This window comes from Natator depressus, chromosome 9, assembly GCF_965152275.1.
Source record: "Natator depressus isolate rNatDep1 chromosome 9, rNatDep2.hap1, whole genome shotgun sequence".
Lineage (NCBI taxonomy): Eukaryota > Metazoa > Chordata > Testudines > Cheloniidae > Natator > Natator depressus.
In genome coordinates this window covers 47697379-47716806 of record NC_134242.1, presented here as the reverse complement: position 1 = coordinate 47716806, position 19428 = coordinate 47697379, and the positions used below count along the sequence as shown (strand labels likewise).

The window sequence follows — 19428 nt, the reverse complement described above, 5'->3', positions numbered from 1 at the left end:
TTCCCCCAGACACTTCAAACAGCTATTGTGCGGGTCACTAATGGGCATCAGCCAGGTACATGATGAACATGGCTTAAAGCCTGGGGAATGGGGCATGCCCCACTCTGTGGCGAAGTCCCAGCCAGGACTCTAAAGTTTAATGGTCAAACCAAGTACCTGAAGACTAACTACAAAAGAGACAGAACAATGGGCTGAAAGAACCATGAGCACTGTTGCAATGCAAGGCAAGGCACTCCAACCACCCATCACGGGCAGTAAGAAGGAACTGAGAGGGTGTAGGGTCAGTGGCACCTGATATACCGAAGCATGAGCGCAACAATCAAGGGGGCGCCGCAGCCAACCCTACAGATCCCGCTAAGACAAAACTCTCCGACGACTACAAGTGGACGCGCACACACCTAGAACGGAATCATCATGAACAAGCACTTGAAGAAAAACCACTGTTAACCATTTGCCATGTTAATAGTTGATCATATATTCCTATTCTTTTTCTCTTAGTCTTTAATCTATGACAGTACTTTAGTTCTCACACCATATGTCCTGGCTTCCTTAATAGCCTCTTGTAGAAAGTTCAGATAAATGCCAACTCATTCTCCTTTATAAACTCCATTCTTCATATCTTCAAAACATTTGACTAGATTATGATCACATTATTTTCATTTACGAAAGCCATGCTGATTTGTCACTATCATATTTCTCTAGGTCTTTTTAATTTTTATTCATTAATTATATTTCTAACCAATTACTTTGATACTGAAGTAAAAACTGCTGATATCTTTTATAAAAACACTGGAAATTATATAAGTAAAACACCTGCAACTCTCCAATCCTCTCATATAATAGCTGATTATAATGAGACATTGCATATTTTTGTTAGCAGTGCAGCCACTTCATTCTTAAAGTGCTTCAGTACACTTCATCCTAGTAATTTGTTGATACTCAATGTGAGAGTTTGTTTCACACTTCCTCTTCTGGTACTTCAATCTAGGACAGTATGTCTTTATTAACTGAAAAAATCAGGTGCAAGGTACAGATTCGTATATTCATACATTTTAAGGTGAGAAGGGACCATTATGATAATCTAATTTGACTTCCTCCACCATACAGGTAAAAGAATCTCACGCTAATCATCAGCCTGAGCTATATGATATAATTTAGAATGATATCCAATATTGATTTAAAGACGTCATATGATAGAAAATTCACCACAGCTCTAGGTCAATTGTTCCAATGGTTAATTACGCTCGCTGTTAAAAAAAAAAGTGCCTTATATCTAGACTGAATCGGTCTAGCTTCACCTTACAAACTCTGGATCTCTATCTCTTTTTCTGCTGTATTATAGTGTGTGTACCCTACCCAACATACTCTATATTATGAACACTGATGCAAATAAATCAGCTACCCTCTCTGCAATATCTTTATCTTAGCTGTACTCTTTGCTCCCTGGAGTTCTAGCAGATCCATTCTCTTGCAGGCTTCGGGCTTCCAATATCTGATCTTGAGATTTACTTTCACTCCTCCTAATTTCCATTTTACCTGCCATTCTTCTGAGACATTTTCAGATTTTTGTAGCCACCACTAAAACTGGATGACTGCTGGCTCAACTCATATACTGGCCACATATTTTTGATCTAGTGTTGGAGCAGAGAATAAAAGTGGGGCAACTGGAAATCTGATTCTACTCACTGGCTACTCATTATCTCCTGTGATCTGAGGTTGGTGCACAGAGTGTTTTGATGGTCTTCCACCTAAGATTATTGAAAATTGATCATTTTCAGAGTCTGAGGAAAATCAACCATTCTACTTAATACTTGATAGGACCTTACAGTGATCTTTTGTCCTCAGTTACTGCTTAGTTGCCCCTAGGCATTCTTTTCCATAGTTTTGTCCTCACAGGTCACAATGATTTACAGGTGACATGCAATAACTGAAGATGGAGGGAATGTGACTAGGGCTCTGATAGTTGAATTCACATCCTAAATCTCAATAGTTGCATGAAAAGATTTTTTTTATGTAGTTTATTCCATGACTATGGCAAAGGTAAAAGTTTCTTTACATTTACAATCGTGCCTGATAAATTTGACAGTGGACTTCCTTTGAATAGCAGACAGCCTAATTAAACATAGCTCTCTTCATTCGGTAAACTATATGACTTCCTTTCACGGTGAAGAAACTGTTACTTTCCAGATAAAATCAAGCAGATTCAGACTGAATGCCTGCTTTTATGGACAAAACAATATTTGGAGGAGACAAACATTAATTCTTCTCTTCTCTAGTTTAGGTCATTGTTGTTCGTTGAGATACTAGGGATATTTTATCGCACGAGTGCTATGGACCTCTCTTTTCTTCTGGTGAAGGCCATCAGGTAAGAATTAGGGTCAAGGTTGATGGAGATTATCAACACCTTATTTGGGTAGGAGAGATTACCAACTTCTATCAAGGATGGTGTATGGATAATCACCCCAAAAAACATTACCTGATGTTGACAATCATTTAGCATCTAACCTTCTTTTCTGATTAAGTATCAGAAGGGTAGCCATGTTAGTCTGGATCTGTAAAAGCAGCAAAGAGTCCTGTGGCACCTTACAGACTAACAGATGTATTGGAGCATAAGCTTCCATGAGTGAATGCCCACTTCGTCGGATGCATGTAGTGGAAATTTCCAGAGGCAGGTATAACTATGCAAGCAAGAATCAGGCTAGGGATAATGAGGTTAGTTCAATCAGGGAGGATGAGGCCCTCTTCTAGCAGTTAAGATGTGAACACCAAGGGAGGAGAAACTGCCTTTGTAGTTGGCTAGCCATTCAGAGTCTTTGTTTAATCCTGAGCTGATGGTGTCAAATTTGCAAGTGAACTGAAGCTCAGCAGTTTCTCTTTGAAACCTGGTCCTGAAGTTTTTTTGCTACAGGATGGCTACCTTTAAATATGCTATTGTGTGTCCAGGAAAGTTGAAGTGTTCTCCTTCAGGTTTTTGTATATTGCCATTCCTAATATCTGATTTGTGTCCATTTATCCTCTTACGGAGGGCAGTGGTCCCCAACCTTTCTGTGGGAATAGCATATTCCTATTCCCAGAAGACTGTGGCAGGCGCCTGACACCCCGCCGCTAAAATGTGGAAGCGGCAAGAAGCATTACCGCCGAACTGCCGCCGAGAAACAGCAATGCGTCTCGGCGGCATTTTGGTGGCGCAATGTCCTACGAGCGCACGCAGCTGCCCCGCAGGCACCGCACTGGGGACCCCTGACGTAGAGACTGTCCAGTTTGGCCGATGTACATAACAGAGGGGCACTGCTGGCACATGATGGCGTAGATTACGTTGGTGGACGTGCAGGTGAATGAACCGGTGATGGTGTGGCTGATCTGGTTAAGTCCTGTGATGGTGTCGCTGGTGTAGATATGTGGGCAGAGTTGGCATCGAGGTTTGTTGCATGGATTGGTTCCTGAGTTAAGAGTTACTATGGTGCGGTGTGTAGTTGCTGGTGAGAATATGCTTCACCTATTGGAATGCATATGAGCAATCACTCGAAGAAGAACCTCAGGGTTACGAACTGACCGGTCAACCACCCCTCTCATTTGGAACTGGAAGTACACAATCGGACGGCATAGCAGACACACACACAAAAAAAAGAGCAAATATAGTACAGTACTGTGTTAAATGTAAACTACTAAAAAAAGGGGGGGGGGGCTAAAAGAAAAGATATGACAAGATAAGGAAACTGTTTCATTTAAATTAAGATGGTTAAAAGCAGCAATTTTCTTCTGCATAGCAAAATTTCAAAGCTGTATTAAGTCAATGCTCAGTTGTGAACTTTTGAAAGAACCATGATGTTTCGTTCAGAGTTATGAACATTTCAGAGTTACGAACTACCTCCATTCCCAAGGTGTTCGTAACTCTGAGGTTCTACTGTAGTTACAAATATCCCAAGTCCTCCCATTTCCTCCACAATAAAGAAACTTTGCAAGCCAACCAATTAACCCATAATAGATTGGTATGTAACCAGATGGTTGTTTGCATCCACTACTAAATGGAAAAATGAAACTGCCTGCTGTCCTGCTCTCTGTGGCAAGAGAACTTCTCTCCATCTTTTTTATGGAAGCCTTTCAAGTATCTGAAGAACGCAATCATATCCCCTCTTAATCTCCTCTTTTCCCGGTTACTTCAGCCTGTGCTCATATGGCTTGCATTCCATCCTTTTGATCATTTTTGTCACCCGCCTCTGGATCCTTTCGTTTCTCTACATGCTTTCTATATAGCTGTTACCAAAATTGGATTCAATACCTCTAACTGACCAGCGGTTCTCAAACAGTGGGTTGGGACCTCAAAGTGGGTCACGACTCCATTTTAATGGGGTCACCAGGGCTAGCAGACTTGGTGGGGTCTGGGGCTGAAACTCAAGGGCTTCAGCCCAGGGCAGTGGAGCTCAGGCTTCGGCTTCAGCCCTGGGCAGTGAGGCTCTGGTTACATGCCCCATGCCCAGGGCTGAATTCCTTAGGCTTCTGCTTTGGCCCCCCACCAGGGGCTTTGGCAAGCTCAGTCTTTGGTTCCCCACCTTGGGGTTGTGTAGTAATTTTTGTTTTTAGAAAGGTGTTACAGTGCAATGAAGTTTGAGAACCATTAGCCTACACAGCACCGAGTAGGGTTGTACTCTCTCCTCCCATGACTTGTATGCTATGCCTTTGTTAATTCAACCTAAAACTGCATGTGTGTGTTTTTTGCAACAGCATCACATTCCTGACTCCTGTTGAGGTTGTGCTAAGCCAGTTATCCCCCGTTCTGTATTTGTGCATGTTTTTTTCTTCCCTAAGAGCAGTACCTTCTATTTGTCTTTGTTGAATTTCATTTTGTCTATAGCCCAGTCCTCCAATTTATCAAGATCCCTCTGAATTTTACCTCTCTCCTCCAAAGTGTTGGCAACACCCCCTTCCTTTGTGTCATTTGCAAATTTGATCAATATGTTCTCTATTCCTACATCCAAGTCATAAATAAAGTTATTAAATAACACTGGACCCAGAACAGATCCCTGTGGAACCCCACTTGAGACCGCCATCCAATCTGACATCATTCCATTAATAGTTACTCTTTGTCTGCAGTTGTTTCATCAATGTATCCACTTAATGTAGGGATGCCAAGCATGCATTTCTTCAGCTTACTTATCAGAATGCCATGTGGCACTGCGTCAAAAGACTAGCTGAAGTCCAATATATTATGTCCACTGCATTCCCCCTATCCACCAAACCAGTTATCCTGTCAAACAAGGAAATCAAGCTGGTTTGGCATGATTTGCTCTTAGTGAATCCATGCTGACTGCTAGTAATTACCGCTTCATCCTCCGGGTATTCACAAATTGAATGTTTTATACATTGCTCCAGTAACTTCTCAGGTATCAAAGTCAGATTGACTGGTCTATAGTTCCCCAGCTCCCTCTTTTTAAAGATAGGCTAATATAGTGCCCTTCTCCAGTCTTCCAGCACCTTTCCTGTCATCCACAAGTTGGCAAATGTTATTGCCAGTGCTTCTGAGATTTCTTCATCTAATTCCTTCAGTACCCTGGGGTGAATAGCATCAGGCTCTGTAGACTTGCATTCACTCAAATTGGTCAGACGACCTCTGGTGGATTTTTTACTTATCCCGATCTGCACCCCTTCCCCTTTATTTTCTATTGTAACTTTGCTAATCATCTGTCAAATATTTTTTGTGAGAAGACTCAAGTAAAGTTGGCATTGAGCAGCTCTGTCTTCCTATCATCTTCCATTACCAGCTCACATTCTCCATTGAGCAGCAGACCCACAGCATCCCTGATCTTTCTTTTTTGTCTAACACATTTGACACATTTCAGTAGTTCCCTCTCACAAACCAAGCCAAGAGACTTGGGGCACCTGAGTTTGGAGGCACTACTGAGCCTTGCTGAAGGAGGACGTGGCCTAAAGCAAATGGATTCTTACCCCTTGGGAGAACATCAGCAGACCCATGTAAAAATCCCACCTTGTACAGTCCAGGACAATGAGGATTAGAGGAGTCTCATGACAAGCAGTCTTCTTTAGGATCCTCCATACAAGTGGAAGAGGAAGACATGTATAAGTCAGAGACTTATGCAAATCAAATATGATCTTGCCAGCACTGCTGGGTCTCGTTACCTGCTGCAAAAACCATGACCACTTGGCACTGATTTTAACATGTATTGGCCCTGTTTATTGTCATGGATTCAGGTGATTTGAATCACCTTAACAGTACAGCAGGCAGGCTACATTAAAACAAGATTCTTCCTAGAGAGTGAACCATAATGGCAAATCTTTGAGCAAATCTCTAGGGATTGGAGAATTCTTTTCATAGGCCACTTCACACTGAAAATCAGAGCCGAGTGTTCATGGTTTTCATTACCTAAAGCAGATTTCATGGTTATGTTTTCCTCCTAAAAGACAGAAATCTCAGGAGTTTAACATAAGTTTAACATAAGAAAGGACAAACTAAAAGCCTGTACATCTAGGGTCTTATGGACAGGCAATGGTTTTAATCAACACGGGTATGTCTGTTCTGCAAAGGAAAACCCAGAGCACTCAGTCTCAGCCCGGGTCAATTGACTTGGGCTGTGGGTCTAAAAATAGCAGTGTACACATTCCCACTTGAGTTGCAGCCTGAGCTCTGAGACCCTTGCTTCCAATTTTGTGGGCTTCAGAGTCCAGGTTCCAGCCTGAGCAGGAACGTCTACACTGCTATTTCTAGACCTGCAGCCTGAGCCCTATGAGCCCAAGTAGACCAGTATTACTGTAATTTATATGAATCTTTGTTAACCACTTTCTTAAAGAAACATGAATTTCCAAAATGATGTGCAAAGGATTTGGATAGACAAATTACACCCAAGCAATGGGCTTTGATTTGTGACAAAAAAACAACTCAATTTGTAGTATGATAAAATAATTTCTCTAAGATACTACTTGTGGTCTTGCTACCTTACACTAGCAAAGTTAAAAAAGATATATAGATTGAGTGGGGATATTTGTTTGAGAAACTATGATAAAAGAGATGATTTTATGCATATATGGTGAATGTGTCTGTGATTCATGAAGGGGGGAGGCGTAGCTCCCTTGGATGGACAGTGAATCAGCCAGTTGGCTGTAAAATCCCTCTTGGTCTGTTCTCTGCTTGCTTTACCTGTAAAGGGTTAACAAGCCCACAGGTAAAAGAAAAGGAGTGGGCACCTAACCAAAAGAGCCAATGGGAAGGCAGAACTTTTTAAAATTGGGAAAGAAACTTTGTCTATTGTTCTCTGGGCTGCAGGGATATGCAGCCGTAACGCTGTAAACAGCTTTAAGCCAAGTATGATTATAGATTATCAATTCATACCTCAAACCTACTTTTTTGAAGCCTCAGATATGTAAGAAAAATTAAGGAATGTCTAAAGACGCGATTAGGGTTATTTCTTTTATTTCTTATTGGCTTGTGGACTCCTCTGTGCTAACCCCAAATGGTTTTGTTTGTTTGTAATCTTTAAGCTGAACCCCCAAGAAAGCTATTTTGAGTGCTTGATTGTCATAACTGCTCTTTTAAAATCTAGCAAAAGCCTAAGTTCCAGATGTATTTTCCTTCTTTTTTTGTTTTTAATAAAATTTACCTTTTTTAAAAACAGGATTGGATTTTTGGTGTCCTAGGAGGTTTGTGCATATGCTGTTTGATTAGCTGGTGGCAACCGCTAATTTCCTTTGTTTTCTTTCTCAGCTCTTCCCTGGGGGGGGGGGGGTGTGTGAAAGGGCTTGAGGGTACCCAAAGGAAGAAATTCCCAAGTGATACTTCCTGGGTCCAAGGGGGTTTTTTTTGCATTTGCGTGGTGGCAGCGTTTACCAAGCCACGGTCAGAAAAAAGCTTTAACTTTGGGAGTGACAAGTATTAATTTTTAGAATCCTTGCGGGCCCCCACCTTCTGCACTCAGAGTGACAGAGTGTCCAATTATTAAAGAGAGTATTGGGATGCTGTTTATACCCCAATATTACAAACTGTTAGTGAACTGCTAACAAATGATCCTTTACTAATCCTTCTGGGGCTTCTTAGCAAAAATGCTCAGAATCAAAGAAATGAAGTATTGATCTCATCTGCTAGTAACTGCTAAATTATATGAACCAGAAAATATGTGATGTTATGGAAAAACAAGAAAATTCAGATTCACTTAAGTCTCGAAAGGAAAAGATAAGTATAGTATGATGAGGTATATTATATCTGCATCGAGACAGGACTTTGGGCTTGGCCACATGAGAAGAGTTAGACTCAAAAAAAGCTTCCTTTTACTATCCACTTAGTAATACTGTAACATACTCCTGGAGCAATTTTCCACCTCTCTGCATGCACAGAATTTATGTCCTCCACAGATTTCTTTGCTTCCCCGCAGAAAAATTACTTTCTGATGGGGAAGCAAAGGGAAGCCAAAAGAGCACTCATGCAACTCTCCCCAGCAATACGTTTCGGGTGCTTGGGGCAGCCGGCAGGGAAGTAAATAACTGTGCAGGAAGGGGCAGGACTGGGGAAGACCTGGCTGGTGGCTCCTACCCTGCGCCAGGCTCAGCTGCTAGTCACAGGAAAGACTTTCCTGGGTTAGGAAAGACAAAACTTCCTCTTATGCTGCACAGCATCCGGAGCTGGGTCATACCCACCCCCAGATTTCTCTCCCACATGCAGGAAAAACTCTGCAACCTCCCTCCCAACCCCCATCCCGCCACTTCCTGTGCCCATTCCTCCTCAGCTGCAGCAGGGGGAGCTGCTCCCCCATCCGCCCAAACCCCATGCATCCAGACCCCCATATACCAAGCCTCACCCCCCATACTCAGAACACCCTTAATGAGCCCCACTCCCCTGGAACCTGAACTATCCTGATGAGCCACCTGCACCTGGATCCTCAGCACCGAGCCCCAACCAGTTGCACCTGGATCCCACCCCACTGAGCTCCAACCATCTTCACTTGGACCCCCCTGCAGAGTCCCATTACTACTGCACCCAGAACCTCCAACAAGCCCCTATGCATCCAGATCCTCCCCACAACCAGATCCCCCACTGAACTACCCACACCCAGACTGCCCCACACAGAACCCTCTCAACCCACATCTGGATGCCCACACCTTAAGCCCCTCCACACCTGGATCCTGCTTTGCTGAGCCTGCCTGCTCACACTGAGGGGCAGGGTCCTGGGGTGTTTCTGGGGCAGGCTGGGTCCTTGCGCTGTGACAGGGTTGGTTGCAGCCTCACCGCTGAGTCCGTGTCCTGGGGTGGGGAGGAGCCGCACAGTGATCTCCCACCTCTGTGCAGCCAGTGGCCTGTGCACCCCAATGCCATACTGGAGCCTCCACATTTGACAAATAAAATTTGCAGAATTTTGCACAATTTTAAAATATTGCATGCAGAATTTTTAATGTATTGGCACAGAATGCCCTCAGGATTATAAAATTTAGAATCTGTCTACACTAGACTTTTACCATGAGTTTGTTGACTGCCAACTATCTTCAGGTTTCAGAGTAGCAGCCGTGTTAGTCTGTATCCGCAAAAAGAAAAGGAGGACTTGTGGCACCTTAGAGACTAACAAATTTGAGCATAAGCTTTCGTTCAGGCACTTAGCACATTTATAAAGGCTATTGTGGACACTTACCACTCCTTTGATCTAGAACAAACATTTCTAGTCTAGATGGAGTTAACTATAACCAGAGTAAGCCACAAAGAAAACTTGAAAGGCAAATGGATTCATAATGCAAAATCCATTTCCCAAAGAGAGTACTGCTAGCCAATTATATTTCCAGTATCTCTTGTACTCATGCTAAGCATTATTGTGGAAATGTACTAGCAGTTAAACTGTATATCCATACCCTCTGTTCTTCATATATAGAAAATCTATCAGAAACAAGATATATGTTTTGTTGAGGCTTGCCAAATATGAAGTATGCTAGGTATGACCTAGGCTGGGGATGGTCGGTACAGATGTTTTTGTACACTAAAATATGGGTATGAAACTAAATAAGAAAAGAGAAGTAAGGTCTGTAATAATACAGTGGAATTTTCTACTTGTAATAAACAAGTAATTGAGCTCATATCTTGGGACATGTTACATTTTTTAATTACTGCAAGACTGTTCTCCAGACTGGTAATGTATAAACCTCTATGCTTGGGCTGATTTAATAAATTGATGGAGCCAAGTTATCTAATGTCTAGTTAATCAATAATTTAAACAAAACTACTAAGAGCGTCCATCAGAACTGACTTGTGAAGTCTGATATGAAAAGATATTTTAAAAAAAAACAGATAGATGCTTTCATTCGGTTCCAAAGGGTTGCAACTCCTCTTTCAACCCACAAATCTGATTCAGACATTGGCCTTCAGAGAAAAGCACTGATAGATGGCAGAGCATCCATCTCTCAGGCAGTATAAAATTATTTCATGTAATCCACACCCACTGAGTCGTAGAAGCCTTGGAAGCACTTGGACATTTTTGGGACACCTGATAAAAACAGATAATGGAAGTTCCTTTCATTCAAGAATAGATGGACAAAATAAGGTAGAGAGAGGCTTCCTGAGCCAAGTGAAAAGGGAAATCACCTTGGGAACATGCTTAATCACTAATTTCTCTTAATGAAATTCCAGTTAAGAATCCCTAGTGGGCAGAGCTCAAACACTCCTCAAGACAATCCGTAACTCTAGGCAAAACTTCAGAGTGCTGCCCCTATGGGCGAAGCTAAATACAGTGGGCAGGGGGGTCTATGTACAACAAGTGGAGCTCTATATAGTGTACTACGTGGCTACGTAGTACACTGGCCAGACTTCTATGGTGCAGTGTGTGGCGGTATGGTACAGCAGGTAGAGCTGAGAGTTTCTATGCAAGGTGAGTGGGGGCTATACGGTACAGTGGGCAGAGTTCTGGACAGAGGGCTGACAGCATGGTGGTTGAAGGCAACAGGTGTGCCCGTAACAGGGATAGCTCCAGGAGAGCAGTATTGGCAGCAGCAGGAGAGGTACAGGCCATGAACATTAAAAAAAAATGCTTCTGCCGAAAATCTGCCACTTTAGGCAGCTATTTAGTTTGTCTGTGGCTAGAAGGCCCCTGGCAGAGCTCGAAACAATGCTGCCAATTCAATTCATGATTTTATCATAAGCCTTGTGATACTTAGTGTTTTTCTTCAATTCCCAGCTCCTGGAGTCCTGTGATCATTCAACTTCAGAAACAAGCTTGAACATGTGAACCAAAATGACTCAAAAACCAAAACGAAAGAAAGAATCCAAAATTTATTATTTTTAATTTTTCAATTTTGGGGGTCCTGACATGATTTTTTAATGTGTGGGGTTGGCAATTCTGAATTCACACGCTTTCTTGAATAAACAGATGTCTAACAGAAGGGCTATTCAAAAGCTGAAGAATCCAAAACTTTCCTCTGTTTGAAACCAGGACAACCCCCACAGGGATATGAAGCCTAATTTTCTTGGGGAGTTCATAATCTAGTTCAACCACAAGTTTTTGGGGCTAGATACAGACTCACTGGGCAAAATTTTGTCACATGTTGTCACAGGGTAACTGACTCCTGAGGGTAATATAGGGCCAGTGCACCTGTGCCGGATCAGCATACCCCTTAAATTGATTAATTAGGCCTCTAGAGCAAGGGCATCTGATTAGAGTACCTTCCTAACAAGGGAGCTTAATTAAAAGTGATTAATACCACGTGTGGGGAGAAACTAAAAGAAGAAATAAAAAGTTAGTAGCTCAGTGAGAGGAGAGCCCTGAGGCACACAAGGCTGGGGCCCAGTACAAGCCTGAGACAGACCCAACAGGTGAGAGATTGGTTCCTGTGGGGAAACCCTGAAGAGGAGGGTTTAGGGAATCTTGTGGATTCCTGCTGGACAAAGGGAGTAGACTGGTAAGTCTTATGAAAATAGACTTGGAACAGTGGGCCAAGACAGCTGGACTTTGAACTGATTAAATTTCAGGGCTGAGACAGCTGGACTTTGTGTTCATTAGTTTAATGCCCAACAGAGTAGACTTTATGAAGACCTCAGGAAAGAGAGATCAAACTTGCCTAGACAGAAAGGCTGGGAAAAGACTGAATTTGTCCCTGTGATAGTGGTAAAAGGAATTATTTTATTTTCTTCTGAGTTAATAAAACTGGTCCTGAAGAAGAGGACTTCCTGAATGATCTTGACCTCATGTGTATACTTCCAAAATGCTTTTGGGAAAATTTTTGTTTACTGCCCGTGACCTGTCCGTGACTTTTACTAAAAATACCCGTAACTAAAACGTAGCCTTATCAAGGACTAAAGGATGAAAATGAACATAGAAGAATGCCAGTTAGTGCAGTTGCGATTTCCACACCTGGATAGGAATGTTACAGCCAGTCAACTGAAGAGTTCAGAATTCCAATAATATAGATGGGAAGTTCTTCTCCACCCACAATAAGACACTGTGAGTGCAATGCTGCCTTGCTCTTTCTTATCTCTGTTAATATTTGCCACAGTAAGAAGGGTGTAAAGCCATGTGAAAATCCTAAATTCAATGTTAATATATTCCATGCATAGCACATCCTGAATGGCAAAATTAACAAAAAAAATCTTAGATATATTCAGAATACGATCCCAGTCCTCATCTGCCTGTGAAGAAAAGTATTTCAGATTAAGGATACAGGCCAGTTGGTTAATCAAAGTAGATAGGTCATATCTCAAAGAGCCTGGGTTACAAAGAATCCAACTCTCCTCTGGATGAGATTTCCACCCATTCATATATCATCCTAAATATTGCCTATATAGCAATATGAAGGCACAGAGCTAATAGGTGAAGAAAATACTTTCTCCCTTTTAGAAATTAGGCAGGTTATTGAAGAAGGGAAAAGAACTGTGTGTGGTCAGCTGGAGAGCCACCAGGGGGTTGAACCCTCTTTCCAACTGTTGCTATCCTCAGTAGAACACCATTTTTTTCCCCACTGCCAATTGTGTGTAATAAGCAACTAAACAATCTAAACTGAGAGCAACTGAGCTGAAGTTGATGTCACCATGGGTACCAGAGGATAAGAGTATAGAGAAATGGATAGACAAAGCCATCTCAAGAGCAATGACAACACTTTCTCTCTCCCACTGTGGAGAGTAATTGCTGCCAGGCACCTGTAGCACTGTAATTACCAGTCAGTGGTGACAGGACGCCTTCCCAGGGGGTGGGGGCTCTTCCAGCAGCTTGTGGGTGTTGGTGTCACTCAACCTGCATCACTCTCTGGCAGTGATCAAAAAATAGTGTCTCAGATCTAGAATTGCTGCTTTCCCTGACAGGGAGAGCTTGATGGAATGCCATTCAGAAGATTAGGGGAGAGCAGCAGAGAATGAGTGCCCATCCCCCACCTTAAAACTTCAATAATGAATATACATATCTTAGGGTTCTAACGTTTAATATGCCAGCCCAAAATCAATATAAAGGGATCCCAACAGCAAATGGAAATTAGGAGGGAGGGGGGAGAGATCAAACAGACAGAATATAACCACTCTGAAGCAAGCTGCCCAACAAGTTTTGAAAACACTCTGAGGAATCTCCTCAGCCAGAAGTACTAGAGCCACTGACACAGAGTGGTGATCTGAACCCTCAACCCTAACCACCACGGAAAAGAGCCCCAAATCCCAGGAGAACCCCGCTGTACAGCCTATAACAGAAGTTCCCTCTCCCATGCTGCCAAAAGGTCTGCTGAGGCAAGCTCCTTAGGAGTAGAAAGGGAATGCTGTTGGTCTGATGCCTCTGACTGTTGAGAGAACATGGGGACTGCACCTAAAACTGTCTCTCAAACTGCTTGGGGGAAAAAAATAAAGTACCATTACATTCAAACAGACCTCAGTGGTTCAGGAGCCACATTCGTAATCAACATTATCCAAAAGAGCCACAGTAATGTGAATTCATTTTTCCAGTTACTATTTTTATATATATTATTCTCACAGCAAAATGACTGACCCAGTAATATTATTTTATCAACTACAATTGGTTAATAACTTAGATTGGTTAACAATTAAATCACACAGTGTTTTAATATCATGTGCTGCAAAAAGCCACAAGCAACACATTAAAGATCCACTTGTGGCTCTCAAGCCTCAGTCTAAGTATCACTGGTTTAACTATTCCATTCCAGCCAAAACAAGCAGAAAGTGAGATCCTGAGTCCTTGGAGTCCTCCAGAGCCTGCAAAGGGTAACCCACTCTCTCCTGCTGCTATCTACTGACAGGTGACTAGGACCTTTATTTATTTATTTATTTATTTAGGATAAGTGAAAGAACAAAGACACCTAGCACAGGGATTCTCAACCTTGAGGCCCCTGCAACATGCTATAAAAACTCCACAGCCCAGCTGTGCCACAACGCTGTTTTTCTGTATATAAAAGCCAGGGCTAACATTAGGGGATAGCAAGCAGGGCAAATGCCCAAGATCCCACGCCACAGGGGGCACTGCGAAGCTAAGATACTCAGGCTTTGGCTTCAGCCCCAGGTGGTAGGGCTCGGGGCCCCAGGGTGCAGTCCCGCGCGGCGGGGCTTAGGCTTTCTGTCCTGGGTCCTAGTGAGTCTTACACTGGTCATGCTTGGCAGTCTCTCTGAAAACTGCTTGCAGCCGCCCTAGGGGGCCCCGGGCCCTGGGTTGAGAACCACGGACCTAATGTATGCTCACAAAGAAGATGGGGTGGCAGGTGAGATCCTACAAGGGCTGCCACTCCCACAGCAATGGATAAAGTCTGAGGGTGGGACAGAATAATTTGCCTTATCCCTGATAGCTTGAAAGGGAATTTGAGACAGACATGATTGGTGCCCTATCCCCAAATGAGTGGTCTTTGCTGTAATGTGATGGTAATTGAAGCATAAGCAAGAATCCTCTTTCTTCAATTTTCAAAACTTAACTCCTAGAGGGAAAGAAATAAGGAAAAAGTTAAGATACAGCTGCACACAGGGCTTCTGGTTTAAAAAAAAAGATTTGGGAGGTAACAGAAATGGGGAGTCAGGGATATATAAATATATACCTACCTTGATTAATAAATCCTGTCTCCTTTTTTGCTAGTTGACGGACTCATACCAGTCTCTGAGGATTTGTACTCTTTAAAATGGGGACGGGGAAAGAGAGAGAGAAGGCTCTCGACAAACAAACTTTAGCTGGAATTATTCCATGAAATACACAAAATACAACAACTACCTAACTAAATCATGCATGAGGAGTTTTGACCCCAGGTCTCCTGCATGTTTAGCAGCACTTACACTGAAATATACATTGTATAACTGTCACCTAGTTTAGATTTATTTTAAATCACTTGTTTCCAAGGTACCTCGACATCCTGAACACTGGATAAAGAAGTTGATTAAATCCAGAAGTGCTATATCCCTGTCTTGTTTATATGATTCAATCCAGTCGTCCACCACAGACTGTCAAGAAAAAGAGAAAACGTATCAGATACTCTTAAAAAGATTTATAAATGCAAATGACTTTTCAGACAGTAATTTTATAACTGAGAATGTACTTCCCACAACTGTGTGAGTACAAATTCAGAAATCAACATGCCTTCCCTTAGCCTGTGGAGACAGAATAAATACCGCTAGAGCCCAGGTCTACATGCATTGTTTTCTAGTGTTATTCAAGGATAAATAGTTAGCTGTTCAAAGGCAAAATAATTTAAAAATCAAAACTGTGCTTGAGGTATTTATTCAATCTAACAAGTTTGTTGAGAAAAGAAACATTCTGTCTTATTTCAGAACTCCTCCAAGAAAACATTTTCAGCAGGGTAACACTCTCTGGGGATAAGCATTTCATTTATTTTGCAAGATGGAAGTCTTCTAATGTTGATAATGGTCAATGAGCCATGGGTCACAATTTTAAAATAGATAATATAACAACATAATTTGATTAAACAGTTGGTGATGGGAAACATTCTAAACTAAAAAATAATAGGTGGAACGTCTTTATGCTGATTGTGGCTGACAACCAAAGAGCCACCTATAGCATTGCAACAAAAAACTGAGCAATGGTCTCAAAGAACTCAAGTGTGGACCACAGTATTGGGGAAACATTTACATTATTCATAACAAGGTGTACAAAGTCTGCCATCAACAGTTAGGATAGCAGGGAGGGGGACAGACAAGTAGACAGAGGACAAGAGCTGTTTGACATCTATCATATGCTAGGTCACCATGGATGAAGAGCAGACTCAGCTGCTTGATAAGTTAAGGCACTAAATGAACACTGACCATCAGTGGAAGAGGGCAATCAAGGAGTAAGAGAGAGTGTATGGCACAGACACAAACCCAGCTAAAAAGTGTGCAAAGACACACTAGAAATGTATTCAGCTTTTCCCCATGCACAAACTTAATCCTAAAAACCTAATGCTGGTACTCTATAATTGCTGGGGCAGAAGCAGAGGTGTCACATGGTATTACAGCAGCTGATGCAGGCAAGAAAAATGGTAGAGGCGGAGGCAATGGAAAAAAGCTAGGAAAAAGCATCAACCTCTCTGAAGGAGCAAGAAGAGGGTATGAGGTTCTTCTAGACCCCATTACCATGAAACCTGTGTCTTCTGAGAGAAGTAAAATATGTGAGGGTTCCTCTCATTTCCCAACACTATCACCCCCTTAATTTAGGGAGCAACATTACTAAAACCCTTAGCTTTCTTAGTTCCAAAGATGAACAGCATAGCAATACAATTACACACATTTTTATTTGAGTAAAATGTTACTATGTTTATTTATGTTACATGATGGAAAGGAAACCAGCTTTTTTTATTATTTTGAGAGAGAGAACTTTACGCAGAAGCCAGATTTTTTATTATTCTGGGGCAATGTCTTGTGCAAGTTTTCTTTTAGCTTAAGACACTACTTTGGAAAGGTTAGCTTTACAGGGAATTTCTTTAAAATTAGTAAGAATTCCAGTTTTACTCATAACTGGTTTCTGCACCCTAACAGTGGTTGGAAAACATGGGAGGAAAGAGAAGGTGTAGTCTCCAAATAGTTGGGTAAAGCAACTCTTTAAAGGAATTCTGCCACTTTTCAAGCTGCTATAAATGTAGGACCTCAGAAGGTCCATGTGCAATTTCTAAATCAGTAACAAATGCTGACACCCCCAGGTGGCATACGCTTACCAGGGTTCTGCTGTCAGCTGGCCAACGAAGAGGGTCAAGGAGGATAATTATATACAAGAAGTCACAGACTTAGCATGAGATAAGCCAACACACACTGATGAGCCTAAACCAGAACCCTTGTTCAGAAATGCCCCCTGCTCCAGTTAATCCAGGAGAGCAGGAAGACAAGACTAGCCATCAGTGAGACGCTTGGCACTCAGAGTTTCTCTCTGGCTTTGTGCTTTGGCACGTTTCATAATGAGAAGCCTTGGCTTTGAGAGGTTTATCAGCCACTTAGTCGGTCTCACTCACTCACACACACACACTCCTTGAGAAGTCTTACATAAACTATTGGATCTTCTACTTGCAAAATAAAACAAGGCAGAAAAGTTTGGCCTCAAACTAAAATATCAGTTTTGTGCTGCATCATTACATTTTGCGCTGGTATTTTCTGTGTGGATTCCCATTTGATTTAAAAATATGTTCTATGAACTGGTAGCGTATTACTTTCCCACATCAGTGTTTCTCAAACTGAGTCCTCAGTTCAAAAAAATGAAATCAGTTGTACCCTCCCCTCCCCCCGCAACCTCACATTTGTGTAGGTGAAGGGATACCCATCTTAATTTGGTCAACTTCCTTGCAACCTGCCTCATACTTTGAAAAATGCTTGAGTATATCTTCATGATATGATACTTTCTCACCTTTCTTACATTCTTTGATGAGCAGTGAAACAGTTAAAGTTGAGGTTTAAAGTATCACTGGCATCTGAGTTAGCACCCATAAAAATGAATGATGCAGTTCACACCTGAGAGCTATTCTTTCAGTCTCTCTACAAACTCAAGCATATATCTATGTATCACTTATACCCACTTCACACTTTTGAGGCTTTCTTTGCAACCATAAGAGCAAGAGACTGCTTTTTTTAAATGAAAGCTAAAACTCTAGAGAACATTTAAAAGCTCTCTTCCCACTCCTCTCATCTAATATTTTGTGCCCTCCCACAGCACTGTCTCGCACACTTTGGGAAATGCTGCTCTAATGATGACATAGGTATTCCTCACTCACATATGTTGGAGTTTAAAAATTGTTTTCAGAACTGAAACTGGCTGAGACCTGATGTGCGTGTCCTCTACCCATGTAGCCACATGAAATTTTCTAAAGCTTACCATGTGACATTGTTTCACAACAATCAATAAAGAATCATAGGACTGGAAGGGTCCTCAAGAAGTCATCTAGTCCAGTCCCCTGAGCTTATGGTAAGACTAAGTATTATCTAGACCATTCCTGACAGGTGTTTGTCTAACAAGCTCTTAATTTATTTTAGCCTCCACTCATTTTCATTGGCATTCACTATGTTAGACAGCCAATCACCACCAACCTTCCTGGTGAAAACCGAACCAAAGAAGTCATTAAGCACCTCTGCCATTTCGACATTTTCTGTTACCGTTCCCCCCCCTCGAGTAACAGGCCTGTTCCTTGGTCTTCCTCTTGCTTATAATGTATTTGTAGAATGTTTTCTGGTTACACTTTATGTCTCCAGCTAGTTTGATCTCGTTTTGTGCCTTGGCCTTTCTAATTTTGTCCCTACATCAGAGATGCAACCCTGTGTTCTGGGTGTCCCTAAGCCTCTGACTGCCAGAAGCTGAAACTGCATCACAGGGGATGGATCACTTGCTAATTGCCATGTTCAACAGACCAGTCTTATATCATTAGAACATAAGAATGACTGCATTGGGTCAGACCAATGGTCCATCTAGCCCAGTATCCTGCCTTCTGACGTTCACTAATGCCAGATGTTTCAGAGAGAATGAACAGAACAGGGCAATTAGTGAGTGATCCATCCTGTCATGCAGTTTCAACTTCTGCAGGCAGAGGGCTTGTCTACACTGAAAAAACAGCCCCCTGAGCGCAGCAAGTTTCAGCGCTGTAAACTGCCAGTGTAAACAGTGCACCAGCACTGGTAGCTACGCCTCTCGTGGAGATTTTTTTTTTTTTTTTTTTAAAGAGTGCTGGGAGAGTTCCACATGTTGACTGCCTTGTGTGAAGAAGTACTTATGTTTGTTTTAAACCTGCTGCCTATTAATTTCATTGGGAGACACCTGTGTGAAGGAGTAAATGATACTTCCTTATTCACTTTATCCACACCATTCATGATTTTATAGACCTCTATCATATCCCCCCCAGCACCCCACCAGTCCTCTCTTTTCAAAAAATGAGCAGTCCCATTCTTTTTAGTCTCCTCATACAGAAGCTGTTTCATACCCTTCACACTGGGGTTCCTTCCCCACTCTGAACTCTGGGGTACAGATGTGGGGACCTGCATGAAAGACCCCCTAAACTTATATTCCACCAGCT

General features: G+C 42.1%; 1 protein-coding gene across 6 annotated transcripts in view; it reads right to left on the bottom strand.

Moving 5' to 3' along the window:
• Positions 1 to 19428, bottom strand: part of STAG1 (STAG1 cohesin complex component) — a 363241-nt gene that overhangs the window by 241571 nt on the left and 102242 nt on the right. For all 6 annotated transcript variants that reach the window (XM_074964074.1, XM_074964070.1, XM_074964075.1 and 3 more), the window contains one exon: positions 15292 to 15388. In XM_074964074.1, the coding sequence (XP_074820175.1) occupies positions 15292 to 15388 (97 nt within the window). The remainder of the gene's footprint in view (positions 1 to 15291; positions 15389 to 19428) is intronic.